This window comes from Eucalyptus grandis, chromosome 8, assembly GCF_016545825.1.
Source record: "Eucalyptus grandis isolate ANBG69807.140 chromosome 8, ASM1654582v1, whole genome shotgun sequence".
NCBI lineage: Eukaryota > Viridiplantae > Streptophyta > Magnoliopsida > Myrtales > Myrtaceae > Eucalyptus > Eucalyptus grandis.
Genome location: NC_052619.1, coordinates 62482264 through 62503302, shown reverse-complemented (window position 1 = coordinate 62503302; position 21039 = coordinate 62482264). Strand labels below are relative to the sequence as shown.

At 41.0% G+C, this 21039-nt stretch overlaps 2 protein-coding genes and 1 long non-coding RNA gene across 3 annotated transcripts in view; 2 read left to right on the top strand and 1 right to left on the bottom strand.

Annotated features, from left to right (window-relative positions):
- LOC104415557 (aminopeptidase P2) overlaps positions 1 to 21039 on the top strand; it is a 53047-nt gene that overhangs the window by 20596 nt on the left and 11412 nt on the right. The gene's annotated exons all lie outside the window — the stretch shown is intronic.
- On the bottom strand, positions 782 to 11065 carry LOC104429569 (probable linoleate 9S-lipoxygenase 5). The gene is made up of 10 exons (XM_039299445.1): positions 10789 to 11065; positions 9390 to 9679; positions 8769 to 9009; positions 8239 to 8643; positions 8056 to 8141; positions 7832 to 7939; positions 7414 to 7718; positions 7055 to 7318; positions 6045 to 6818; positions 782 to 930 (listed from the first exon to the last, which is right to left on the bottom strand). The coding sequence occupies exons 1-9, from the start codon at positions 10994 to 10996 to the stop codon at positions 6065 to 6067; spliced, it is 2661 nt and encodes an 886-aa protein (XP_039155379.1). The 5' UTR covers positions 10997 to 11065; the 3' UTR covers positions 782 to 930; positions 6045 to 6064.
- LOC120286873 lies at positions 3233 to 4386 on the top strand. The gene is made up of 2 exons (XR_005545589.1): positions 3233 to 3423; positions 3880 to 4386. It is a non-coding gene; the product is annotated as an uncharacterized LOC120286873 (long non-coding RNA).

Here is a 21039-nt window from a genome sequence, read left to right as displayed (position 1 = left end):
TCTCCGTGTCATCTTCGAATTAGCTAGTGGATCCATCAATGGCCGAGAGACTATTAAAAATTGCATGTTTGAAGTTTGCTCTATATGCTCCGAATTTGATGAGTTTCGTTTGATAAATCTCTGTGAATTTTTATCCGATATATATTTGTGATTTCCATGACTCTATGAGTTTCGCACTAGTGAAGTCACTTAGATCTAGCCTCCAGACCAAGACGCCCTCTACATGTTAAATTTTTTGTGCGACTTGATTGCCTTGCTTTGAGGCGCTCAGTTTTCTCCTTCCTTCGCACCTAAATCGGGAACCTCCAATCATGAAACCAGCATGAATTTAGTTCATTTGCATAGATCCCCTTTGCTTTCTCGACATTGTGACGTCATCCGACTTATTGTACCGGAACTTAAAGGTCTGCTTCAAAGAATGGAAACGTAGCCAAATTTGACTATTTAAAGGTTCTAGGAGAAAGAGACAAGTATAACGATCATCAGCTCAATTGTTGAGCCTGCAGAATCAAATCATCAGATCGAGCCAGTAATCTAAATGGTCAAGTTATGCCATGGATGCAGATCGGGAAAAAGGAAGAAAGATAAACTTACTTATAGTTCATGTACTTGTAATGGAAGAGAAAAAGGCCAAGTTGATGGGTTAAACCTGGGGTTACATGCTGAATTTCACAACTGACATTTTTCCAATTCTTCAACAGTCGATTGGTGTCTGTAAATTTCGAAATTGTAGATAATGTCTGATTCTTGTAAAAGTAAAGTTCCAGAACAATCAGTTAGCCTAGCTTGTAGCAATTAGCAGACTGAATCCCAAAACTTGACAAACGCTTATTATGCTCTATTTGTTTTGTGGTTTTTCATATTTCGCACTTACAATAGCTTTCATGCCATAACAAAAGAAAAGTAAACAACGAACAAACAAGAAAAGAAATAGGGAAAAGTGCCAAAAAATCCTAAACATTTTCTCTTTGTGCCGATTTAGTCATAAATCTTTTTTTGGTGCCGATTTACTCCTAAACCTTTTTACATTATGCCAATTCAATCATTTCCGGCCAATTTTGACCAGATTTTGCTAACTAAACGCCGGCCGGCTGATGTGGCATGATGATCGATGCGACATAGACAACTTCTAATAATATTTTAATATTTGTGAATTCTTTTTCTTTTTTTCTCTTTATTTTTTTCTTTTTCTTTTTCTTTTTCTTTTTCTTTTATTTTTATTTTTTTTCTTCCCTCTTCTTCCTCCCGCCGTCGTCGGACCTCGGCGACCGGCCGCAGGCAACGGCCGACCAGGTCAACCTCGACCTCGCCGGCCACCTTGCTAGTGGCCGCGAGGATGGCCTCACACTAGGCGGCGAGGCTCGCCCTCACCGGATCTAGCGAGGTCGAGCCTCACCCATGGCCGGCAAGGGTGACCCCACCAACTTGGCACGAGGCCAGCTCTCCCCACTCCATTCCCCAATCCCAATCTTGCCCTAGAAATTTCCTCCCTCCGCTCATCGTCGTCGTCTCTAGGGTTTTACGGGTGCTCAAGGGTGTCCTCGGTCGCGTGGCTCCGGCCCCGGATTTTTGCCCGGTATCCCCCGCGGCAATTCGTCGGGCGAGGCTCAACCTCGCCAAATCCGGCGAGGGCGAGCCCTGCCGCCCGGCCGCGAGGCCGCCCTTGCGGCCACCGGCGAGGTGGCCAACGAGACCTCGACCTCGCCGGCCGTCGCCTCTAGCCGGTTGCCAAGGTCCCGCGACCGGGCTGGAGGAAGAAGAGAGAAGAAAAAATAAAAATAACATCAAAATAAAAAATATTAAAATATTATTAAAAGTTGTCCACGTCGGCGCCCATCAAGCCACGTCAGCCACTTAGGGCACGTTTGGGCTGCGTTTGGTTGTGTTCTTTTATTTTGTTTTTAAACAATTTTTCTGTTTTTTTTTTTGTTCTTTTGTTCCCGGGAACAAAAAAGAAGAAACGAGAAACACAAATTTTGTGTTTCTCGTTTCTGGAACACAAATCAGAAACAAAAAGGAACAAAATTGTGTTCCTTTTTCATTTCTTGGATAGTGCTCGAACAGATCCTCCTCTCCCCCCCGCGACGAGCTTCCTCCTGCGACCTGCGACGAGCGACGAGCGACGAGCTTCTCCTCCGGCGACCTGCGACGAGCTTCTCCTCCTGCGACGAGCGTCTCCTGTGACGAGCGTCTCCTCCCCGCGAGAGAATTCCATCGTCTTCTCCGGCGCCGACAGCGGCCTCTCGTCTCGACAGCCGCTGCTCCTTCACCAGGTAAACGTGGTCTTTGCTCCTCCTTCCGATTGTCTTCACTTCGGCGAGAGCTCGAGTGTTAGGGCTCGCTCGAGCCAGCGCTTGCCCGGATCTGCGAGCCGCTTGCTCGGCGAGTCTCGCAGATGCGGGCGAGCGTTGCTCACCAGATCTGCGACGGCGGCTCGTGCGCTCGCTCGAGATCCGGGCGGCGAGCGAGCAGCGAGCGTCTGCTCGTTCGGCTGCTGCTCGGGCTCGAGCGAGCAGAGCAGCGAGATCATTCATACTCACGGTGCGTTTGATTGTCCTTACAATAGGGTAGAAACTTTTCTTGATGAACTAGTTTGCGTGATGAGTTCGAGCCTTTGTCGAACACTATCGACAAGTTCGAAGATTGATCACGCACCGATGATGTTTGCTATTTGCTAATACTTTCTGTAATGACACTTCCAGTATGTTTTGTTATAATGTTGTGTTATTTGCTAATTACAATTGTTGTGACACTTTCTAACATAAGTTCTTTAAAAATTATCAGTGGAAACCAATCATACCACAAAACTCGAACTCCATGGAAGAGTCGGTATGGTCAGCCATGCGATTCTGGACACTCAGCACAATCCGGGTGCGGTACCATCCAACGGTGAGGATCGGTATCAAATGTTTGAGTAAGAACTTCAATCGATCTTTTCCTTTAAAAAATTAGATGACATTCCTTTTTTGGGAAATTGGGGTTCTAAATATGTATCGTGCAGCAATATAGTCCTGTCTTTCTTGCTTCCATTTCAGTTTTGCAAGAAAAGCATACAGAATGTGAAGGATTTTCTGCAGCAATACCGTGAGGGAAGGAGGCTGGCTGGCTACATCATGTACCAGGACACGCTCGCCATGTTCTATGAAGCTGTGTGCGTCGGAATAGATTTCAATGGCAATGTAAATGCCGATTATTTTCAACTACCTCTCGCCTCCGATTTGTTTCGGGTGATGCATAGCCATTCTCACTTCTCCATGTCACAACATTATAAGCTTCACATAGAGAATCAGATTCAAGAGCCCGTCGATCTTTTGAATAGCTGGAAGCGGTAGAATGCTTTTTGTTTATTGTTTTGTATTTTCGTTGCTTGAAGCAGAGAATCCCAAGCAAACGGACAACAAGCCAAAACCTAAGAAACGACAGGTGAAGTCTCTTAAAACTGGGCTTGCGGCACAGGTTACTGCTTTTCTAGAATTATTAACTGTGTATGTGTGTCCTGTACAGCCTTTTATGCTACGATAAACAATCATATTTTCTTATCTCTTATGACTGTTATAAATGGAAGCGATATCCGGAGTTCTGTTTTTCACCAAATTATCATCGCAAACAGTTTCTGTGTGGATTCTGTTGAAATATAGATTACTCCGTCAGTCTTTATCCTCTAGGACTTGGCCTTTAGAATAATGATCTGGTTCAACGGACGTCAATTGTATTGCACTCATTTTTTCTTCCATTATTCTGAAACGGCTGTATTTATGTGCTGAGATTAGTGCAGAGGGAGAGAGCAGTGACAGTTATAGCATTGTCAATGTTCCCCTTTTCAACTATTCTTTTTGATTGGTGGACACTCTTCTCTAATGTCCCAACTGTGATTGACAGTGCCAAGGAGGTGAATGGTTCCATTACTCGTGCGTTGGGCTGACACCAGAGACAAGATTCAAGGGGAAGTGGTATTGTCCAACCTGCAGGCAACTTCCACAGTGACAAAAATGGCATGCATACACTTACAGTACATGTGATGGTGGAGGCATGGAGGGATGATCGTTTGTTTTGCCTTGATTAGGTCATTCTAGAGTTTAAGATTATGCATCCGTCTCTTTCTTCCCAAAATAAAGAGAAGAAAGAACCCTTGAGCGGAAGAACAGTCGAATTTTGTAAAATGCTTGGAGCTACTCCTCCTCCTTCCGTGGATGTGAATTTAGCAAGGACAGTTTATAGTTGGCAGTGTAATGGAATGGAAGAAACACCAATGAGTCCTGGAAGAACTTTGGCTGTCTTCTTATCCACCGTTACTTCATTCATGTTTTTTTATCAAATTGGACTTTGCGTTCGATCATCATGTGTCTTCTGTTTTCTTCGGCTCAAGAATGATGGTCTTGTGTATTCGATTAATATTTATGATTGGCAAAAGTGGTAAAGCTCCATCATTAGCTCAGCAATATCGATCGGTTTCCAATGCAGGAATGCCCAGTCAATTAACAAAACGAAATCCACTTGGGTGTATCTTTCCAACGTTTACCCATTATCCTCATAAATGCTTAACCTCACACTTTATTGATTAAAGGGCTATACACTCATCTTATGTTGTGTTATCGACTCATCTTATGTTGTGTGTTATCGAATCAAGATTAACAACAATTCGTGACACCTCTCAAAATCTAGAGAAACTTGCACAATTTCTTTGTTACGCAACACATCTAAAGTTGAATTATGACTCATACAAATCTAATGAAGTAGATATCAATAATTACTTTAAAGTTAGATCAAACTCATTCAGTAATCTAGACAATCATCTAGACCTTTCTTTCCAAAACGACGGTAATCTTAAATCCTATTTTTCACTTGGATCATCATCAATGTCCGAATCATGTGCAAAATTCTTCTCCCCCCTTTTGGCCAGAAGTCTTATCTAAAAGTCAATAGTATCTATTCCTCGCATATAATTTTTGTATAGAAGAATTTTTATGAGGCCAATCATGTTCTACCAAGTATGCCATATGATCATGTTTAAAATGTTTGTCTTCACTCACCATGGACAAAATAAAATTAATGAGCATTTCATGAGAATGACAATTCAATATCAAGTTTAAACTTTATTTAAAAATATATATATATTTTTAAAAAATTTAAAAACAGAAATTTTGTACGGTTTACCAAACGTGTTTCTGTTCTTTTTTTTTTTATTCTAGGAACAGAAATTCACTGCAGTTACCAAACGTGTTTCTGTTCTTTTTTATTTCAAGAACAGTTTTTTTTACACTTACCAAACGCATTTTTTGTTCAAAACTTAGGAACAGAAACACTTTTTTTATTTCTCATTCAGAACAATTTTGAACAGAAACGTTACCAAACGCGCCCTTGGCTGCCACTTGTTCGTTCCCAGGAACAAAAATTTCTGTTTTTTTGTTCTGGGAACAAAAAAAACAGTAAACACGTTTGTGTGCGTTTTGTTCCAAAACTATTTTTTTGTTCCCAAAAAACATATTTGGAATGAAACAAGAAAAAAAAAAAAGTTGTTTCTTATTTGGAACAAAATCTAGAAACACTTTTCTTTTTTCTTCTTCTTTTTCTTTGGCGGCGGCCTCGCGGATCGGGCGAGCTCGAGCTCGCCCAGCCAAGGTGAGGCCGAGCCTCGTCGGCCGGGCGAGCTCGAGCCTCGCCGGGGGCCGGCCGCTCGGCCTCGGGGGCCGTTGGCCTGGCCCCGATCGGCCCGGTCGCCGAAGGCTGGCGACCGGCCAAAAGAAGAAAAAAAGAAAAAAAATATTAAAAAATTAAAAGAAACAAAAAAAAAATTGTTTAGGAACAAGTTTACCAAACGCGTGTTTACGGGTCAAAAATTGTTCCCGGAACAGAAACACTTTTTTTTTACGTTCCCTGGAACAATTTTTAAACAAACGTTACCAAACGCGCCCTTAGTGTTCGTTAGCAAAATCCGGCCAAAATTGACTAGAAATGACTAAATTGGCACAACATAAAAAGGTTTAGAACTAAATCGGCACAAAGACAAAAGGTTTAGGACTTTTTTGGCACTTTTCCCAAAACAAACATGTATGCATGCGAAAGTTTAGATCGAGACACTGTTGGGAATTCCCTTGGCGGTCACTCCGCCTTCGCTGGTCGGGTAAAGCAGCATATAAGGAATCTCGACCGGCCCGACCCGGTTCCTCCACCTCTTGTCCCCATTCATCCTCATAATCCTTTCCTCGACTTCTCCCAGCTTCTTCTGAAACCTCTCAAACGCCTCCAACGGCTCAGCGTCCGCTGTCCACTCGTGAGTGTCTCTCTGCCCAAGATACACCTCGTCAGTCGAATGCATCGACAGGATCTCTATGATTGAAATTCCTAGAAGTGTCTGAAGCTGGGCTGTTATAGTTTTCAGGAAAGTCTTGTCAGGATTTTGCTTGAGCTCTTCGAATTCGGGAGTACCCTCCTCGGGCATATAGCGACGGCTGAGGGTGGGCCTGTTCGGGAGGTACCCTGCATAAGGGTATTGCCCGAAGTTCACAGCCGCATGGAGAGCAGACGCGATCCAGATGGTGATCGTACATGTCTCTGTTAGGTCCTTCACAGTCTGCATTTTAGGCCACCAGGGCTCGTCCTTCTTGTCGCCGTGCCCCTCCTCCACGAGTTCCTTCCACCAGGATTGGAGTTCCTCGTCCTTCTGAACCGTCTCGTCGCTCTTGTAATAAAAGGAGCAGTAGTCCTCAACCCACGTCTTGATCGCAGACCAGATCTCGAGCCCATCTACCGCGTAGGGGTAGTCCTCGATCAATAGGCGGAGGCCATGCGGGGAGTTTGCATCTTCTACAGCGACTCCCCTGAAGACAAGAAAAGGTAGATTTTTTCCGTCACACTCAAGTCTATCAAAATAATTCGAGTAAAACGAACTATAGCTATATTGATATGTATCTCGGCCCGAGCCTCGGCTAATCCAAGTACATTTGCACAATCTCGGTGGGCCTTGATTTTTTTTTTTTTTTTTTTTTTTGCTTTTTGAAGCAATTTTAAAGAGAAGTCTTACGGATGATTTATTTGTACAGAACAGAGAATTTACCGCTTGATGAGGTCAGCCGGAAGTGCTTGCTCGGGGAAAATCCAGTTCTTGTAGATGGCGGAAGACATTTCCATGGCATACTTTGCTGGGAAAACAGTCGCCTCCAGGATTCCACCCGCATTGATCAAAATCTGCCTGGCAAATGCGTTTATGGTCATCGTGTCGCGGAAATGTGGATGCAAAAGCTTGTAGATTGGGTGAAGCGCGCTTAGTTGTCTATTTGTTGCAATCACAAATGGTTCAATCGCCGCATGAGTATTCAACCTGCAGTAAGAATCAAGAAACTTATCGATATGCAGGAAATAACTAGACTTTCTTCCCCTTCTGTATATAGTTGAATGCTCCTTAGAAATCTTTACCAATGGCTGATGAGTTGATGATAGCCTGAATCGTTAACTGCAGCATAAGCTTTAGCCAGCTGCCAGATGGAACCTTCGACGCCTTGATCAGCCGGCATGTACACCTTGCTTATTGCGCCAAACTCGTCTCCCTCAGGATGTGGCAAGCTAAGCTCTATTGCCAGCGGCTTCAGGGTACCATCATCCTTCAAGAAGAGGAGTGTTCGAGTAGCATACGTTTTGGTGGTGGTTGTGTTTATCCGCCTCAAATACGGCATGATGGCATCATGGTGATCCAATATGAACAATTTGTTCTTCTTGATAACCTGCATTTGTTGTGCGTCGTTTCAATTTGGATATTCTAACTTAAATGAGCTTGCCATCATCTTTTAAGGGAGTACATGGACGCTCTTAGTGATGTGAGACGCAATGACGGTACCTGTTTGACAGTTAATCCATTCAGTTGCTTCTGAATGAGCTCTTCCCTTATTGTACTGCTCTGGTTGCCATATATTTTAGGGTCTAGCTTGCTTGCTGGAGGGAATTCCTGAAATCAATAAAAATGTTTAATCAACTGGACAGCCAATGGAACTCCATTCCGCACTTCATGTTAATATTAACTGAAATAGTTTGAGCTGCAACATAAAAGATGTTTTTATTTACCTCGAGACGGCGAATCAAGACAGGGTTGACTCCAGCGAGCATCTCTCTACCGAATTCTACATCGGTCCTCCAGGCAGTCTTATTCTCTGCAAGGCATGATTTGCTAAACTTTAGGAAAACTTGAGTCCTTAGCCTTGAACTGATCAGATGAAAAAAGGCCTCATAGATATATATATCCAGCACCTTTGATCACTTGAGGCATGGGGTACTTGAGAAGGCGAATCAGGGCAGGGGTGACTCCAGCGAGCATTTTTCTGCTGAATTCGACAACGGTCCTCCAGGCAGTCTTATTCTCTGCACAGCATGGTTCCTTGATCATCTCCAGAGGAATGCTCTCCTCCAGACTCTCGAGCAAAGGGCTGGCAAGCTTGATACTGCCTTTGTAAAGCTTGAGCACGTCCTCGAAGGAGTCGAATTCATTGGGCGTTTTGGCGCATACACTCTCCAGCTTACGCTTCAATAATTGAGCCACGGCTTTTAGAGCATAAGCGAGGAAGTCGGACATCTTTAAGTGGCCGAACCATTCGTCCCTAGGAACATATATGTCTAGGCTCATGAGCGCGGGCACCCTTCTCTCGGTATTCGGATCTATCAAGAACATCATGAGAATTCAGTAAAATATACTTATAAATGAAGCATCTTAGTAAAAAAAAATGAAGCCATAATAATCTCATGTCGAGTTGGAGATTTATGAAATGAGTGCATTATCTAACCTGTCTTAGTTGGTGGTCGACCGGTCCTTCCTCTGCGAGGATAGGGATATTCAGCAGATCCTCCTAGAACAGGGCGGGCATACTTCGCGTCCTTATCTGGATTGCCCAAATCGTTGTAGTAAGCATAGTCGTACACCCTGTCCCACTCCTGAAGCTCTCCCGTTCCGTCGCCTCTCAAGTTAACTAACTCTTCCTCTCGGTACTTCACTAGAGGCGCTGGAGTTTGGCCAGGAAGATACGTCTGCAATAGCGTGCTATCTTATTAGAGACAACAAAGAATACAGTCCGAAACTGAAATGCCTTGAGCGAATATGAAGTGCAATTCAATGAAATCGGGAAGCTTACAAGATGCTAAAACTGGCTAAAAGTAGAAGATAACCTGGGGAATTCCTAGAAGTGAGATTCTACTAGACAAATTATTTTTCGGGAGGCTAGGACAGTTTGAAAAGTCACTCTTTTCTGACCTACTTTCTGCATCAGCTAATACTTTAGAACTACTATATGTAAAAGAAAATTTTAAGTCTTCATACTCGAAGGCAATGTCTTTTATATTTTTCCTGTTAAGACTGGAAACAAATCAAAAATCGCGACTATAGCTTAGCTTCATTGATATGATCGAACCTTGTTCGAGAAGAAGACTCGTTCCTTCTTGTACCGGTCTGCAGGGTAGACCCACGAGTTGCAGACGAAGTGGACCCGGCCCTCACCAGGCACATCTTCGAGTGTGACCGTCTTGAGGTAGAACTGTCTGTGATGCTTGTTTTGCACGATGATCGCCCCAGGAACTCCCACCTCCTCATCCCATTCGAAAGTGACCATGAATGCCGAGTCCCCTGCCTTTAAAAGAGTGCTGGTAGTGATCCAATCTTCCAGATACGCAGGCTTTCCCAATTTCCCTCGCAAACCTTTTTCTACAAAAAACACAAAAAAAGAATTAAATGATGTCGAACCCTTCGATCTTTTCGTCCTGGCGAACAACAACTACGTTCATCCTTAACACGGGAAAGGGTCCGAATCTGATCGATGATCAATGCAAAGTCATTTGCATTTTGTTTCCAAATTTTTAGTTCATGCACGCTGATATTAAGCTGTTCTATAATCTTCTTGCTGTCACAAGCATGATGCCGTTTCAACAAACAAGACCTGATCTTGTCCTGAGAACCGAAAGGAGAGAACAAGGACCCGATCTCGTGCTCATCGAAGTGATTTAGAAAGCACAAATTCCCAATTAAAAGTGACAAATGACAGCTTATGTTATCAATCAATTGACCAGAAATCAAGTGCAAGAACGGCTAATGTCGTGCGTCATCGGTTGACTACTTTTTCTTTTTCTTTTTCTTTTTCTTTTTCTTTTCTTTTTCTTTTTTTTTTTGGGGGGAGAGGGTTGGGGGTACGGGGAGCTACATGACAATGACCTGACGAAGATCGCCTCGTGTTCTACCACGATGTCTTTTCATTGTTGCAGTGCGCACTTCAGAAAGGAGACAATTCGTTCAACCAACTCTCTCTTTTTCTATTTCGTTCTACAGTGAAGAGACGATCGGATCCGAGCGCTTAAAAAATTCTAATCAAACCCAGAATGTGAACGCATTGATGCCATTATAGTAAAGTTTGATCGATTGCAATTCAGAAAAAAAAAAAAAAAAAATTTCTGATCTTCTGTAAGTCCATCAAGATCCCACATCTTCTCCAAAGTTGCACAGAACACGCCACAACTCAAGCAAAGATGCCCATGCGATGCTTCTTTAAAAATCAAAACAAGAAGTTGCTTTCTTTCAATCTTTCTTATAATAGAAAGCCGAAACGCTAGTGACCCACTTCGACATGTAAGCGATGTGAAGTACTCATCATCATGTTTTCTCTTTGTGGGGAAGTTATCACGACGACGAAGGTTCAGCGCCATTCACCGTATTTCGTCCACAGAAATGCACAGCGTAGTAGCAAGAAGAGCCATCGAAAGAACTTGTTTTTCGAAAGGAACGGTAGGGAGATAGTGTTTAGAAGAGGGTTCGTGACTCACCAGGATCGCCGTGGACGGCGCTCACGAGTTGCAGAGAGACCTTCTGTCCAAACAGCTCAAAAACGAGGTCGAGGACCGACGCGTTGAAGTCGTTGAAGTCCAGGACGTTCTTCTTCATCAGCACCACGGTGCCCTTGACCTTCTTAGACCCGCCCGCCTCATTGCCGCCGTCGAAGGCGGGGAGTATCCCATGAGACACCTTGTCCATTCCGGAGAATTGATCGAAACCTTTTTCTTGCGAAGCTATCGGATGAAAGGAAGAGAAGGATGAGAATTGAAAAAGAACGGAGAGTGTGCGTTGCGATGGAGATATTTATAAGGAAAAAAGGTCCTGCGCTATGGCGTCACCAAGATCTCAGGAAGCTTCCCTTCTTTACGGGGAAGACTTGCAATTTATTTCCTCTGTCCTTATGCCTTTTGCCTTTTTCCTTTTTCCTTTTTCTCCACGTTCTTGCGGACGTACTTTCATGTATATTTGATAGGAAATATTTAATTGGTAAAGCTATATAAGTCGTTTAGTATCTTGAAAACCCTAAGTTTCCTCGACCATAAACTTATATCTTAACCCATATTTGATAAGTTGAGTTATTGCATGGGTTAGTTATATTTAGTAAATTGATTTAAAATAGTAAAGTCCAAAATGATATGGATATTAAACAAACTCACAGTTTACTTAAACCAATTCACCTCTATGACTCTCTTGTCCCTTACCGATCTCACAATCACTCACTCCATGTTCTCACCTCAGTTTGCATATGAGTTTTCCTATATTGGGTAGAACATGAAAGCGCTTTAACCATATGGATCAGGTCAGATAAAGGAACACGTCAGGTCATTATGAGTCACTAAATTTGTATTGCATAAAAATGAGTCAAAACAACTTAAATTGGCCAAATTAGGTCAAACTATTTTTCGCTCAACCCAAACCCAACCTAATCCACCCATTTCACGAGTCTCTATAATACTAAGTATTAGGTTTTTATCTCTTGTTTCCAACTATGCAATTTTTTTTTCTGAAGTATTAAAGCTCGATGGTCAGAGTTCTAATCCTAACCCCAACACATACTTTTCTTCACGCGTACTTCGATTTTTGGCATGCCCACATTTGTCTATCTTTTCCATTCTTGTTGTCATAGAATCCTCACCATGTCCTAAATTGAGGAATGGATTAGACTGAAGAAGTAATTTCGTAGGGAAGTCGACTCATGCCGTTTTTTGAGAAGATCGCCTCAAAGTAAATGGATTGATTCGCTTGGAGGAAATTAATGTGCAGTTGTCGGTGCGTTTAACATTTTTTTTTTTAAATATCATTTGTATTGAATGACTGAAAGATATTTTTATTTTTCTATGCAAATATTTAAAAATAATTGGTTATCGATAAAGAAATTACTTTGTATTGACTAATTATTTCATAAAATAAGCAATTATTTTAAAATATATATATATATATTTTCAGATTATTTATTTTTCATGAAACAAACGCAATTTGCGTGAATGTTCGATTGATGCTATTGGTGTTTCTTTTCAATTCAATCGTCACAATAACAATCTGATTAGATCTTTTCAAAGTCTACGATTCGTTTGCTTTTACGCTAGGATTTATATTTCCTTAAAAGACTTTGAAACCACATAGCTATATCTCTCTCGCATACATGCTCTTGGGACCACTATAGTTAATGCCTAGATGTGAAGTTGCTTTGGTCACCCCTCCCGACCCATTTTAATCTAAAATAGAATATTGACATAAAGATAATAACTCACTCAGCAAATATCCGAACTTTTGTCCATCTTATTATCAAATATCTAAACTTTTTATTTATTTGATCAAGTACCTCAATTATTCAAATTTGACTCAATATAAGATCTCTAGTGAATAAATTGTCATATCATCTTATTTAGCGCATGCGACTCGCTTAATTAGTAAAAGTTAAGATGTCTCCATTTTGATGTCAGTTCATGAGGAAAGAGAGAGAGAGAATGTTACTCGGACGACGGTAGCAATCCAATATGTCTCTAGCATCATGTATGCAATCAAAGTCTGTCTACCGCTTTTATACCCAATTTGCTTCTTTTCTCTTCTTTTTGCGATTTTGACCGATGTCTCACGTCGATCCAAACTTGAGAGGCTGGGGTAGTTGATTGAATTCAAAAAAAAAAAAAATGGATACTCGATTGTAAAACGAGCAAAAATTCAGATAGTTGGTGTGATTATCTTTTAAGGACTTGCTTATAATTTCGAAAGTCAAGTCAACGAAACTAATATAACGCCAAGTGTACCGATATTCAAGAACTCCAGACCAAGCAACGAATAAAAGTCCTTCACAGAAAGGACCAACCAGCGTCCGGAAAGCGTAGCAAAAGCGGGGGCATGTCGAGAAAAAAAATTAAAAAATAGAGACGCAACTAAAGCATGCGGTCTCAATCCATGTCCGGACCCGATGAGCGTTGGGGAGGTCAATTATTGGACGGTCTCGTGATAAGATAGAGATTTCGAACCAAAAGCCACCAGAAAAAATAGACATGATTTTTCTTTTTTTGATCTAAAAATAGACATGATTTCGAAAATGTGAGGCTGTGATGGGCCACCGCCATTTGCTATAAAGGCACCGCCATTTGCTATAAAAGCACCTCCATATATTCGATTTTTATATATTACATTTCCGAGATTCGAAAGTGTGAGATTTTGGTAAGACTATCACTAATTGCTCTAAAAGTATTTCTATACATTAAATCTTGTGCAATACATTTCCAAGATTCAAAAGTGTAAGACTTTGGTGGGGCCATCACTGACTACTCTAAAAGCGTCTTCATACATTTGATTCTTCTACAATACATTTCCGAGATTCGAAAGTGCGAGATTTTGGTACAGTCCACTACTAACTGTCCTAAAAATTTAAGTTTTTAGATGAATCCATGGTTTAATATTTACAAATAGGAGTCCGGAAAGATTTGAAGTCAAGGCTGTAACATCCTGATTTTTCGCTCAATAAAATAGCGAGCTCTCTATCGGACTACGCCGTTTGCATCCTTATCGCGACATCACCGAATCGCCGCCGCTACCTCGTCGTCAATAAACTACGTTGATCCAAACATCCTAACCCCAAGAACTTCCAAAGCATTGGCCTTTAAAGAAATAGCTTAGAAAGAAATAAAATACCAAGACTCTTGAATTGTCTCCAAGGTGCTCCACGTTCCAGTTGGCATGAGTCAACAAGTGTTGCCCAAATTGATCAAGTACGGCGGTGGAGAAAAATAATAAATAAGAGAGAGAAAGAGGGAAGCTCTTCCTTGGTCACTAAACTCCCTGGCCCACCTCCTGCCCTTCATTTCCCCGTCCATTTCAGCCAGCAAAGTGCCAAGAAGTCAGCAACGTAGGGCCTCTCCTCAACATAAGAAGGTTGGATTTTTCTCTCTTTTTGACCCTTGCATTGTCGCCGCTAGCTTGTCTCCATTCCGCCAAGCCGCCACCGCAACTCATAAAGACCCGAGACAAGTAGATATCCTATGTTCTATCCTATATTAATCATTTGTCGTGTGTGACAAGAATAGTTTCGTAAAAACCCAAGAATGTTGTTGAGATTTTCGTTTAATCGAAGTTTCGACTGCATTGTTCGTTTAGTCGGAAGTTCCAACTACGTTACTTAGCTTTGGTGTCGAGTTCGAAATAGTTAAACTTATAATTAGGTCGTAGAGGCATGGATAGTCAATATTTGGCACATGCGAAGGCCGGAACGACAGAAAGCTTGAAGGAAATTCGTGACTGGGCTGAGGGCGGGTTCGGATCTAGCCCGACCCAGAAGTTTGCTAATTTTGTACCAACTTATGTGATGCAAATTTCATGGGGTGTTCTTCATGAGAGTTGTCCCTTATTGACTGTTCTACGACATAATTTAATTTCAGAATTTTTGGGTTTCATATGACAAAATATATTTAAAAAACTTCAGGATTCAAAATCTGTTTTTGGGTCGCTGGGCCGACCTCTTTATGCTTTTCATTTTCTACAGATTTCTAGGTCCAGAATTCTAAAATATGTTCTTCACAAAAGTTGTAGAGCACATCCCATGCTACCACATACTAAATTTTCATAATTTTTCGATCTCAATAGGATAGTGAAATATTTATTTTTCTACTCAATTTTGTCCTGGAGATTTTGACTGTTTTGAGCCCGGATTGCAAAAATTATTTAGAATTGTATGAACTGAACTGGATTTTGAGTTATTCACAAAAGATATTCCTTTAGATCTTGTCCACCTCATACTAAAGTTTCAAAAAAATTAAGATCGATTACCTAGACAATAGCCATCAACTTTAGAGGCGTGCAAGACGCCTTATGAGGCTAGTTTAGGCCTAGAATGTGGGACCTTTCCCACGGTTCACTTAATATATATATAGATGAGTTTGTATTAGTCTAAGGGATGAAAATGAATGATGATTCATGTTGACACCTAAATTTTGGCGACCCATTTAAACATTTATCATATTAAAAAATTAGGAGTTAATTTTATCCTTGAAAAAATAAAATCACATGACATATAGTTTATAAACATTTTACTTTTATTTTGTTTTATTTTATTTTAGGCCGCCGGTGAAACGAGGATTTTTCATATATTAAGATTCGGATTTTTCACATATTCAAGTAATATACACTGGGGGGTGTATTTTGCCTGAAAATGGAATATTTTTGGATTGAATATGCGGAAAATGCAAAAGAGAATATTGCACGAGCAAAATTGGAAACGAAATATGCAATAAAGATTCAATTTTTTACCCTATAAAAGATGTGATGGGGTACAGAAAAAAAGAGGCCACGCAATTGGGACATTCGGCCACATTGAGAGGGGGCGATTTTCGAAAAATGGAGAGAAAAATTTGAGAAGAAAATTCGTGCAAGAAAAGAAAGCCTTCGTCCGTCGTGGTCCTTGACTCCTTGGTCAGAGAAAGCATTTCTCTTTTCTTTCTCTGACCAAAAAAAGCGAAAACTCAAGAAAAGATAGAGAGAGAACGTGTGAATAGACAAGAGGAAAAAAAAAAAAAGGAAAAAGGAAATAGAGGGACTGTTTGTCTTCTTCACGGACTCCCTTCTGTCCGAGCTTCGTACCAGTCAGAGGCACCGGCACTTTCTCCGCCAGCTCGACGCCGGTGCGCCCGACGCCATAGCCGCGCCGCTTCTGCCGTCGACCCAGCAGCCCAGACCACCTCCACTGGTCGTCGCTCCTCCGTGCCCCAGCCCTCGCGACGCCGCCCCCACTGCTGCTGTCCCGATCTCACCGCTTGGGTGCCTCGACGCCGGCAGATCTAAACCTGCCGCCGACCAGACGCCGTAGCGGTCCGCGAGTTCGCCTGTCCGCGACGCCGTCCGCCCCGACACCGCGCCGCCGAAGCCCGCGGCCTGCTCGCCTCCGCCTGTCCCTTCCGCTCTCAGCCCCCACGCCGCGCCTCCGCACGACGCGACCAGCAGCTGCCTCTGCGATCCGGCACCCCACTCACCGTCTCCTCCCGAGCATCAGCAGCATCGTTGCCACGCCGCTCCCACAGCTCACATCCCTGCTTGTCGCAGAGTCCGGCCCATTGGTCCACCACGTCCGCACCGCCCCGACGCCTCCAGCAGCCACCTTCGCGATCCACCCCTCACCGGAGCTCCACCCCTCACCGAGCCACCTCCGGTGACCCTTCGCCTCGGTGACCCGCCGAACCTCCGATTCCGGCATCCCTGGAGACCCACGAGCACGAATCGTGCTTGGGAAGGGAAAGAAAAACAAAAAAATAATTTTTTTAGGTAGTTCTTTATCTTTTTTTACTTATTTACCTATTTGCCTTATTTTGTTATTTTTGTTATTTTATTGCTTTATTTTATTTGTTCTCTTGTAGTTTAATTATCCTTTAATGTGAAATTGAAATTCCATGATATGAAATTGCGCTTGAAATTAGTGATTGTCAGTCCGATTTTCGATTCGAAATCCGACTTGTAATTACTTTAAAAATCTAATCCGATCTCCCGCTCGAGATCCGATTCATGATTTATGTGAAATTGGCTAATCCGATCTCACGCGCAAGATATGGTTCGTCAATTTGGGTATCAATATGGTTTGATTTCTGTGGTGTTACTTAAATTAGTTTTCTTTAAAAAAATCAGAAAAAAATGTAGTTTTAGGGTTTGCATGTTCATAATAGGTATTTTATTTCGAATTTTCGAAATTTAAAAAAAAAAAAAAAAATCAAATCAATTAATTTAGGTTGCTAGTTTTTTTAAAACTTGGATTGCATGTTTAATTATTTGACAATTATTAATTTCGAAATTTAAAAAAAGGGAAAAAAGGAAAAACACAAAAAAAGTCATTATGCATATGTCATGTAGATTATGGCATTATTTGCACGTCATTGCATGTTAAGATTGCATATTATAGGTTTAGATAATTTCTCCTAAATAGATTGCATGCTTATTAGGAAAATAAAAATCATGTGCATGTCATATAGAATTAGTTTCATACAATGCACGTCATTTAGTGATTTTTGTTAGATCCATTTAATTAGAAATTGCCCGTCATTAGAATTAGGTCATTAGATTAGTTTAGATTGCATATTTAAGTATTGCATTTCTTTAATTTCGAATCTCATGGAAAATACAAAAATTATTTTTAGAATAAATCAATCTCATGCTTCAGGATAGACTACATGCTTATTTATGTCATATTGCTTAGGCCATATAGCTAAGTCATGTTGTCATGTCATATCATTTCATGTTAAATTAGTGGCATGCATTGCATATTGCATGATTTTCATTAATTAAGCAAAAACAAAATAAAAATTGCGTGTTGATTAGAAACCATATCTAGGGTTGTTGATGTGGATTTTAATTTAACATTGCAGATACTTTCGTTGTTTTGAGGTAAGTCCTGCAATTTATTTTCTGCTTTACTTGAGTGTTAAATTGGTGGTTTGCGCACCTGCATGAACACCTCACATGTTAGGGAAATAAATTTAAAATCAATCCAAACTGCTTGCCAAACATTTTTCAAAATAAAAAGAAAGGTACCGAAAGGGCGTTAGCGAAATCTAGCTTAATCAAGTCCCTGAACTCATAAATCTCTGGTTCGTAGGAGTAAAGTGAATCTCCTATTACTTTACTTGGGTTTCTAATCGACCCACCAAAAATAGATTAGTGGCGACTCTTAATTGAAAATCAATTGCATGTTAAGAACTTGAACCGAAAGTCGCGAATTGGTATAAGCTTGGGAGAGTCCGAGTTAAGTCTAGGCTTAACAATCCATTAGCCAAACTCTAGGTGGTCCACACCCGAAAAATTTGGGTCGCGACAATTCATTAGATGCATGCTTGAATCCCTAAATGGTAGTGGTGTTAACGTGCTTTTAATTGAAATATGGAATTGTTGCATCATGGTTTGAATGTGTGATTGAGAATGCCGTCAGTCCTTGGGACGACGATGCCCTGGGTTGTGGTAGGGATGCCTGGAGAGTAACTGGGTTCATCCAGATGCCTAGGTGTGTAACGCGGTTCCCCCGGATGACTCGCGATGCCGGACGGGTGCGAGATGCTCGGGGGGTAACGAGGTTCCCTAGAAGATTATGGCAGCATGTACTTGTATTGATTGTGACTTTGGTATTCCTCAATCGAACTATTGGTCATTTGTTAAGGAAAATTATTCCTTATGTTGATCAACCGTGTATTTTGAAAGATTCTCAAGGAAGCTATTGTGTATATGATTTACGAAACTTTCTATTGAGACTTTCTTTGTCATCACAAAGGCTTCCTACTCTAATACCACGTGAGATATTAGTGGGGCAACAATCAACTCTTCTAAAAAATTTAGCTTTTAGATGAAGGCTTGGTTTAATATATAATTACTCTAACATAAAGTATTAAAATATTTAAATGATAAACGACGCATATATCTAATAATTTAAGCTTTTAGAATAGTTGATAGTGATCTTATAGAATCTCACATAAAATTAGAGTATGAAATCCTTAGCTCAAATCTTTCAAAACTCATTTGTCTCTCCAATTAAATATGTACACGCCTTAGTACTAGTCAAGAAGACCAGAACAAGTGTATAATAATTTAAGTTTTTAGAACAATCAACAGTGATTTTATTTCTTTGCCAAAGAAATTGGAACCGACATCCCAAACCAAGTCGTCACACATGTGGACATAGTATCGAGTTTGACCCGCCTCATGTTGAGATCACGAAATCCACATTTTGGCAAAACCTCTAAAGAATTCGAAATAAAATGCAGTTAGCTCAAATGTCCATGCACGTAAATAGTTTAAACTTTTAAAACACTCGACAGTAATTTTATTTCTTTGCTAATGAAATTAGAACCGACACCCTGAACCAAGTCATTGCACGTGTGGATGCAGTATCAAGTTTGACCCACCTCATGTCAAGGTCACAAAATCCACATTTTGGAGAAACCTCGAAAGAATCCGAAATAAAATGCTGGTTAGCTCAAACGTGCCCCAAAAGCTTAGGTTATGCACGTGTAATAATTTAAGCTTGTAGAATAGTTAATAGTGATTTTATTTCTTTGATAATGAAATTGGAACCAACTCCCCGGACTAAGTCGTCATGCGTGTGGATGCAGTATCGAGTTTGACCCGCCTCATGTCGAGGTCACGAAATCCACTTTTTGGCGATACCTCTAAAGAATCTAAAATAAAATGCTAGTTAGCTCATACGTCCCCCAAAAGCTTAGGTCATGCACGCGATCGCATGAATCGCTAACTTTTATTGACCGCGGAGAAAATCGGATATATTCATATTCAATCGGCTAGTTCAATTCTTCCTGCACTGACAAAAGAAGATGCTCCGATGCAATACCTACTCGAGGGAGACGCCAAGGAAGCAGACGATTCTTGGGTTTAGCATTAGATTATTGCCACCATCAATTTTTCATGGTACCTAAAGTAAAAATGATAACCACTGGGATTCGCCTCAGTGGCCACTCTTCCAAAATAGAAGAGATAGAAGAGGGAGGTGAAGGGTTCAAATCTCCACCTTCTCATGGGGATGGGATGGGGACACGTAAGTTTCGGGGAGTGGGTTTTCTCACGTCCCGCAAAGAGGCGTAGCACGGATCGAGAGTGAGTATAGTGTAGAAATAGAAATAGAGTAGAACTGACAAAAAAAAAGTAAAAATGATTGAAAAACGTTTAATTTAAGTTAATTAATGTATAGTATGTAAATGGGCCCCACCCAAAAAATAAAAATAAAAAGAAGGAAATCTGTTTTATAATTCTGAAGTTGTTGAGATACCTCGTATTATCTATCTCGATTACCGACGAAATCGCGCATTCGTCGGTCAAAGTCGTTGTATAAAATATGTTTATTCGTATCATACGGGGTTGATTTGATTGGGTAGAATGTCTAGTTGCCCTTACATTAAATTTATAAAGTTTGCTAGGAATACCTTTCTTTATTGTTTCGTCTACTATGCTATGTTAATCGATCAAATTAGTGGAGAGGGTCACGAATCACATGGTCAACAATGAGCGCGCATCTGCACGTGTTGTTTATTGATACTTATTTGTAGAGGAATTCGACATGACTTTGTACGTTTAATTATAAACTAAATATAATTCATCGTTTTTCTTTCTTTTGACTGGCCTCTAGAAAAAAAGTGCCTACCCTTAAATTTTATAATAGATTTAGCCAGAATTGGGATGTTTTATCTTTTCTATATAGATTTGATTCGATCTTTCTTCTCTCACACTAGCACATTGAAACTTTGATTTGTTGCACAGTTTATTATAATATTAGAGCAGGAAATCCTTCTTTTAACTCGTGAGTATATTTTCTCGTCCTTTAACCCTAGGTCAGATTCGGATCTAACTGTTAAGTGAAGGCTTCGTGCAATATCTAAATGTTGTAAAAAAAAAAAAAAAAAAACAGAATCATACTGGATCCATTATATACATGAGATTGGCTGTACATTTGCTATAGATTGGATGCATGCATGCACGTATCGTAGACCAGAGGACGAAGACTATTATTTTTCTAGGAACCTAGAATTTTTCTCGGTTTGTATATATCGAGCATTTCTCTAAACTCAGTTGGAGAATGATGGGTTACGAGTAATGGAAATTCACTGATCAATGGCGTGATTGGATGGAGTCCCTTTCAAAGGGGGATTTGGAAATGTGTATTGGACCAGAAATTGCCCGACCAAGCTGGTTCTAGGCTGTTCCTACGAAAATTGGTCCGGCTTCCAATTCCAAGTGTGGAACCGTCTATC

Bases quoted from the DNA above. Each gene is read 5' to 3' on its own strand.
- LOC104429569 (XM_039299445.1), bottom strand. From the start codon at position 10,996: ATGGACAAGGTGTCTCATGGGATACTCCCCGCCTTCGACGGCGGCAAT. The intron at 8,644-8,768 runs GTTAGATAATGC...TGTTCTTGATAG, and splicing joins TCGACCACCAACTAAGACAG to ATCCGAATACCGAGAGAAGG. The intron at 7,940-8,055 runs GTAAATAAAAAC...TATTGATTTCAG, and splicing joins TCTTGATTCGCCGTCTCGAG to GAATTCCCTCCAGCAAGCAA.